Below are 6,413 nucleotides of genomic sequence, written 5' to 3' on the forward strand. Positions count from 1 at the left end.
AGACAAAACTTTATAGTAAACTGATAAACTTAAAACCACCCCAAGTCAAGTGATATGTTTGGGATTGACATATCACTGTTGAGACTTGTATGTAACAATGTCTTCTGTCCGACAGAAAGCTGATCTCACAAGCTTCATATATACAGATATCTAGACAGTTACATAGATCCGATGAAACGTTGTTCATTAGGATTGAGGATCCGATTTGAGATAACAGGATGGGTAGATTCATCCTTGTCACCTGTTCATCTCATTGGTATTAATAGGTATAACTAATCCTCAGACTCAAAGGAATATTAATTAGTATTCTGGATTACGGAATGTGATGCTTTGACTATGGTGTAACACGATCCTTAACAGAGATGACTCTGGGGTGTGAACAGTAGACGTTGGGTACCACAGGAAGTAATTACGGAGTCGTTATATATTGGATTGAGCATTTATCACTCCCGATAAATGGGAGATACATCCATGGATCGCTTGTGGAAGACTCGACTCTAAATCCTTGCAAGGTGATAGCTTAAGAGTAAGAAATACAGATTTCACTTAACCTATCTTTTTGAGTTGACTCGGCCTGTACAAGTAAAACGAACGTCTCGCTATATGTGACTTGACATCACCCATAGTCATAAGATTCAGTTCAAGGATGTAGTTGATAAAGGATCGAATTATACTGTAACTAATATGGAAAGGTTAACGACAGAATCAACCTGTCTTCTTATAGCTCTGGGGGAATGATTACGGACTTGCTAATCACATACTCTGTACATCATTCCGTTATGCAAAGATTAAATATAATTCTTTGAAAATTAATTTAATAATGTTGCATACGGCTAGAAGCAATAAGAACCTAATGGATCACACATAAGACTTGGAACCTAAAAGAGAGATAGATGTTAATTAATTGATAGAAGACCAATTGAGCCCAATAAGGCCCATGGACATAAGGGGGTCGAAATTCATGTAGTAATATACATGAATAATTAATTTGATTTTGTTAATCCTAATTAGATTAGGAATATGAATTAAATTAATTAAGAGATAATTAAGTTAGGAGTTTTAATTAGATTAATATACTCCTATTATTATCCAATAAGGTTATTATTATTATCCTTAATATATTAGATATATAGTGAGATAATAATTAGGAATTCTATTCCAAATGGAATTCCTATTCAGTAACCTAATTCTATCTAACTAGGGATTAGATACAAGAGATTATAAATACCCCTTCCCTTGAGATTTTCGAAATCTAAGAAAGCTATACCCTACTGTGATTTTCGAAAATCACCTAGTCCAAGAGAGAGAAAATTCGACACCCCTAGTTCGAGGACGAGCTTTCTCTACGGCTTCATTTGATCAATTGATTTTCATCTATTTCTTTTATCCTTGATCTTGTGTTGATTAATTAGAGGCAATCTACTTTGGTTGCTATTCAACGGTTGATTCCAAATTAATCTTCCCGTGTTTTATTTCGTATTTGGGAACTCGAAGAAGAAAAACAAACAAAAGGGAGAAATTCGTTTTACTACTCCTACATCAGGTCAGTTCACGATTTCATGGATTCCCGGAGACTGAACCGTCGGATCGTCGCGATTTTTGGACAGGAGCTTCTAGACATATTCTTCCACGTTTCCACCGAAGGGATTGTCGTTCGGAGGTCTGGAAGGTCTGTTTCGGATAGGGGCAGATTGGTAGACAGTTTCTATCTCTTTTGAAGTTGTGGACACTTCGTTTGCAACGGTAGATAGAACTTCTAAAAGGTATTTCTTCTTATCCTTCTTTATATGAAATAACGGTTAACGGATCTTGTGGTTAAATGGAAATAGGTTAAAAAATTTATATTTCCGCTGTTATACCTTAGCCTAATAGTTATACATTGGATTGAGCATTTGTCACTCCCGATAAATGGGAGATACATCCAAGGATCGCTTGTGGAAGACTTGACTCTAAATCCTTGCAAGGTGATAGCTTAAGACTTGAAATGCAGATTTCACTTAACCTATCTAATTGGAGTTAACTCGGCCTGTACAAGTAAAACGAACGTCTCGCTATATGTGACTTGACATTATCCATAGTCATAAGATTCAGTTCAAGACTGAACTGTCGGATCGTCGCGATTAATGGATAGGAGCTTCTAGACATATTCTTCCACGTTTCCACCGAAGGGATTGTCGTTCGGAGGTCTGGAAGGTCTGTTTCGGATAGGGGCAGATTGGTAGACAGTTTCTATCTCTTTTAAAGTTGTGGGCACTTCGTTTGCAACGGTAGATAGAACTTCTAAAAGGTATTTCTTCTTATCCTTCTTTATATGAAATAACGGTTAACGGATCTTGTGCTTAAATGGAAATAGGTTAAAAAAATTATATTTCCACTGCTATACCTTAGCCTAATAGTTATACATTGGATTGAGCATTTGTCACTCCCGATAAATGGGAGATACGTCCAAGGATCGCTTGTGGAAGACTTGACTCTAAATCCTTGCAAGGTGATAGCTTAAGACTTGAAATGCAGATTTCACTTAACCTATCTAATTGGAGTTAACTCGGCCTGTAAAACGAACGTCTCGCTATATGTGACTTGACATTATCCATAGTCATAAGATTCAGTTCAATGATGTAGTTGATAAAGGATCGAATTATACTGTAACTAATACGGAAAGGTCAACGACAGAATCAACCTGTCTTCTTATAGCTCTGGGGGAATGTTTCGGATTTGCTAATCACATTTCACGTACTCATTCCGTTATGCAAAGATTAAATGTAATTTTGAGAAAATTAATTTAATAGTTGCATACGGCTAGAAGCAATAAGAACCTAATGGGTCACACATAAGACTTTGAGTCCAAAAGAGAAACAAATGTTAATTAATTGATGGAAGTCCAACTGAGTCCACTAAGGCCCAGTAAATAGGGGGGCGATTTTATGTACAATAAATACATAAATAATTAATTTGATTTTTAACAATTCTAATTAGATTATGATTGTGAATTAAATTAATTAAAGGATAAATAAGTTAGGAGGTTTAATGAGATTAAATTGCTCCTATTATTATCCTATAAGGTTATTATTATTATCTTTATATTTAGATATAATTATAGATAATAAATAAGAATTTGATTCCGAATTAAATTCCTATTCAGTAACCTAATTCTATCTAACTAGGGTTTAGATACAAGAGAGTTTATATACCCCCCTTACATGTAAATTTCGGCCAAGCTATTGTCTACCGAAGAGAGAAATTTCAACCCCTATAAGAGTTGTGGGCACTTCGATTGCAACGGTAGATAGCACATCAAAAGGTATTTCCTTCTATCCCTCTTTATATGAAATAACGATTAACGGATCTTGGGTTAATGGAAAAAGGTTAAAATTTTTATATTTCCGCTGCCAAACGTTTGCCTATTTTCCTTCAGGACAGTATCAGCTGGATTCAACGCTGCTCTTTCTGCCATTGCTGCAAAGTATTTTTACAATCAGGTGCTGGATTTGTTCTAATCTCGGATATTCAACTGTTTCTTAATAAGTTAGATTGATTTTGATTCATCCTGTGATTTGAGATATTGATTCTTCGTTTTCTGATGTGTTGATTGAAATGTGAAATTGTATCGTGATTCACAGTTTGTTAGATATGGCCTGGTTGTGCTATTGAACTTGATAATGTGGAGGTGCTACGTTAATAGCCTTAAAGCTCTTTCATCTTTGCAAGCCCCAGTGACTAATTTCGCCACGAATTTCCTCTCCTCGAGTTTGGCTGGATTTATTTTGTTTGAGGAAGATTTATCAGCTCAGGTAATCACTTGATAATGCCAATGTGTATATTTTATATCTCAATGCACTTGATATCTGGCTTATTTTAAAATGAGTTAATGGCACTTGTTTTGGCTTAGAATTGAGAGAATGCTTTGTAAATTGAAATGTAGAATCCACGATGTACATGCTTTTGTTAATCTGATTTACTTTGTGTTGGATGTTGCAGCAGGAATTATGTATTCTTTGTTTTCTCTTATATTGTTCATAGTTTTAATAGAGATGGTGATAACCCTTTTTTAAAATCATGTGTTGTATTACTCTTCAATTTTCTTAATCTTGCTTCTTTTGGATTGGTTAGCCTTCTTCACAAAGTATTGTGATTGAGTTGGGAATGTCAGATTCTAGCAGTATTGATGTGTTTGTGAATTACATATAGTGCTTGTAATTGGATTAATCATAGTAATGTAAATTTTATCTCAATGCAGTTGTAGTTGGATTCTCTTATATTCCCATAAATAGCATATGTGTCTGTCATGTGTTACCTTATCTGTTTTGGGATTGTATGTGCATTACATTATGTCAAAATTTGTTGTTGTGTCATAATCATGTCATGTGATCTATATACCCCATATGATTATTAAGATAAGTATCACGAAAATGATAATATTGTCAAAGAGATTGTCTCCGTAAATGGTGTTGTCATGTTAGAAATTTATAGCCCTCAATTAATGTAGGTATTGAAGTTAGTTGTCCTTAGTTGATTATCTTATAAAAAGTTGGATATCTTTTCTTTACAAAAGTGTTTGGAAACCCCAATTTGGGTGGATTCAATTGAATTGAATTCTATTTGCCTAATTTTCATTTTTGAAAGAGAAAAAAATAACAAAAATGAGTTCTCAAAGTTTAGAGTAGCTTGTGATGGTAGAACTGAAATCTGGCAAAAATATGGCCCGAATTTGTGAGAATTCAATTGAAATTAGCTTTTGGATGATGTACTTGATCAATTAGTAATTGAATTCATGCATATTAAAAATGATTTTCAATTGTAGAAACCCTTTTTGTAAGTAAACTGAACTTAATTTAGTAATTAATTCAATTCTTTCACATGGAAATTGTCTTGAACAAGGTGTTAATTGGTGAGTTAAATAGATGATGATGATAATATGTAGAGGGTAAAGAGTTAGATTCTGATTTCTACCAACACATTGTAGCTGTAGCGGAAGGAACTGATTACGCTTACATTCGCTGATCTATTATTTTCCTTTCGATTATTCAAGCTTCTAATTAAGTGCATTTATACCGACTCTAATGTTGAAACTTGAACTGCAGTGGTTTGCTGGTGCCCTGCTTATTGTAATTGGAGTGGTAATACTAAGCAAGTCAAGCATAGAACAGAAAGCAAGTATTGATTAGAAGCATCAATTGAAGTTCCACATACTGCTCTTTTAGCTTCATTTGCTGATGCTTTTTGTAAGCCTTTTAATTTATTATTTCAAGCTTCAATAGTTGTATATAAGGAACACCACTGAAGTTGTTGCAAAGTTAATGTATTCTGATTTATTAAGGTGTTGTGGATATAATAATGTGTAGATAAATCATCAATTGATATTTATTTTTTGGTGTGGTTTAGTACTGTTTGTTGAGATATTAGAGCATAAATTGAACTTTGGTAATCAAGCTTTCTGACATTATTTAATTTGAAATTTTTGGAACAATGACTGCTAAGAAATAATTTTGCAATTTCTGAATTATGAAGAATTTTAGTTCTATATATCTTTGAATTTGACATGCATGTGAATTGTACTAGCAATTGTTATGAATTATAAGTTTGTTTCCGCCATAGCATAACCACTAGTCATGGATGATACTGATATATGATTAAGATGCATGGAATAATATTTTTATGGGAAAAAACATTCTTATATGTTGATATTTTCGATTTATACATTAATATTGATTTCTTCAACTTTCAGTTTAACATATTGAGCATAACCACAAGTTGAGCTCCTAGATAATATACAGTTAGTTGAATATCAAATTGATGTTTTTTTTAAAAGAATATCAAATTGATGTTAAACTCATTTGGATTCTTTCAGCCTCTTTGTTTGCATTTTTTACTAAATTCAACTCATTGATTTTTTACCAAATTCAACTCATTAGTAAAATTTTAATTAGAATACTATCTACCCCTAACATTTTTGTGAAGTACGAATTTCCCTTTCATGTAAAAAATAGTCAAATTTTGGTCTTCACATTTCAAACTTTGAGGAATTTTGGATCAAAAGGGGTGTAAACGAACCGAGCTGAACACTAGGTAGGCTCGGTATTGGCTCGTTAATATTTCGAGCCGAGCCCTCTTGAATCGAGTTTTGACCGAATCTGATCGAGCTTTGACCGAGCCAAGTTTTTATTGAGCTTCTAACGAGCTTTAACCAAATTCATCATACATGCATAGAATAAGTAGCATATAAAGCAAAAAAGGCTTATAACATACTCAATATGAGTTTAAAATATTTATAAAGAAAAACAATTATGTTATTGTCGAGATTTCAAAATAGTAGATAATATTTGTGGTCGGAAAACAAAAACTTGGTGAAAAAATTCAAACAATGAAATATATATTAAAGTTTGTAATGTATTTTGTTTCTTATCAAAACCTAA

At 33.2% G+C, this 6,413-nt stretch overlaps 1 protein-coding gene across 1 annotated transcript; it reads left to right on the plus strand.

The window, feature by feature from the left end:
* The first annotated feature begins 3,355 nt into the window (after window positions 1-3,355).
* On the plus strand, window positions 3,356-5,179 carry LOC136200428 (uncharacterized). Its single transcript, XM_065990811.1, has 4 exons — window positions 3,356-3,365; window positions 3,421-3,479; window positions 3,621-3,791; window positions 5,082-5,179. Exons 1-4 carry the CDS (start codon window positions 3,356-3,358, stop codon window positions 5,163-5,165), a joined length of 324 nt encoding a protein of 107 aa, XP_065846883.1. The 3' UTR covers window positions 5,166-5,179.
* Window positions 5,180-6,413: the final 1,234 nt, after the last annotated feature.

Source organism: Euphorbia lathyris, chromosome 7 (genome assembly GCF_963576675.1).
Source record: "Euphorbia lathyris chromosome 7, ddEupLath1.1, whole genome shotgun sequence".
Lineage (NCBI taxonomy): Eukaryota > Viridiplantae > Streptophyta > Magnoliopsida > Malpighiales > Euphorbiaceae > Euphorbia > Euphorbia lathyris.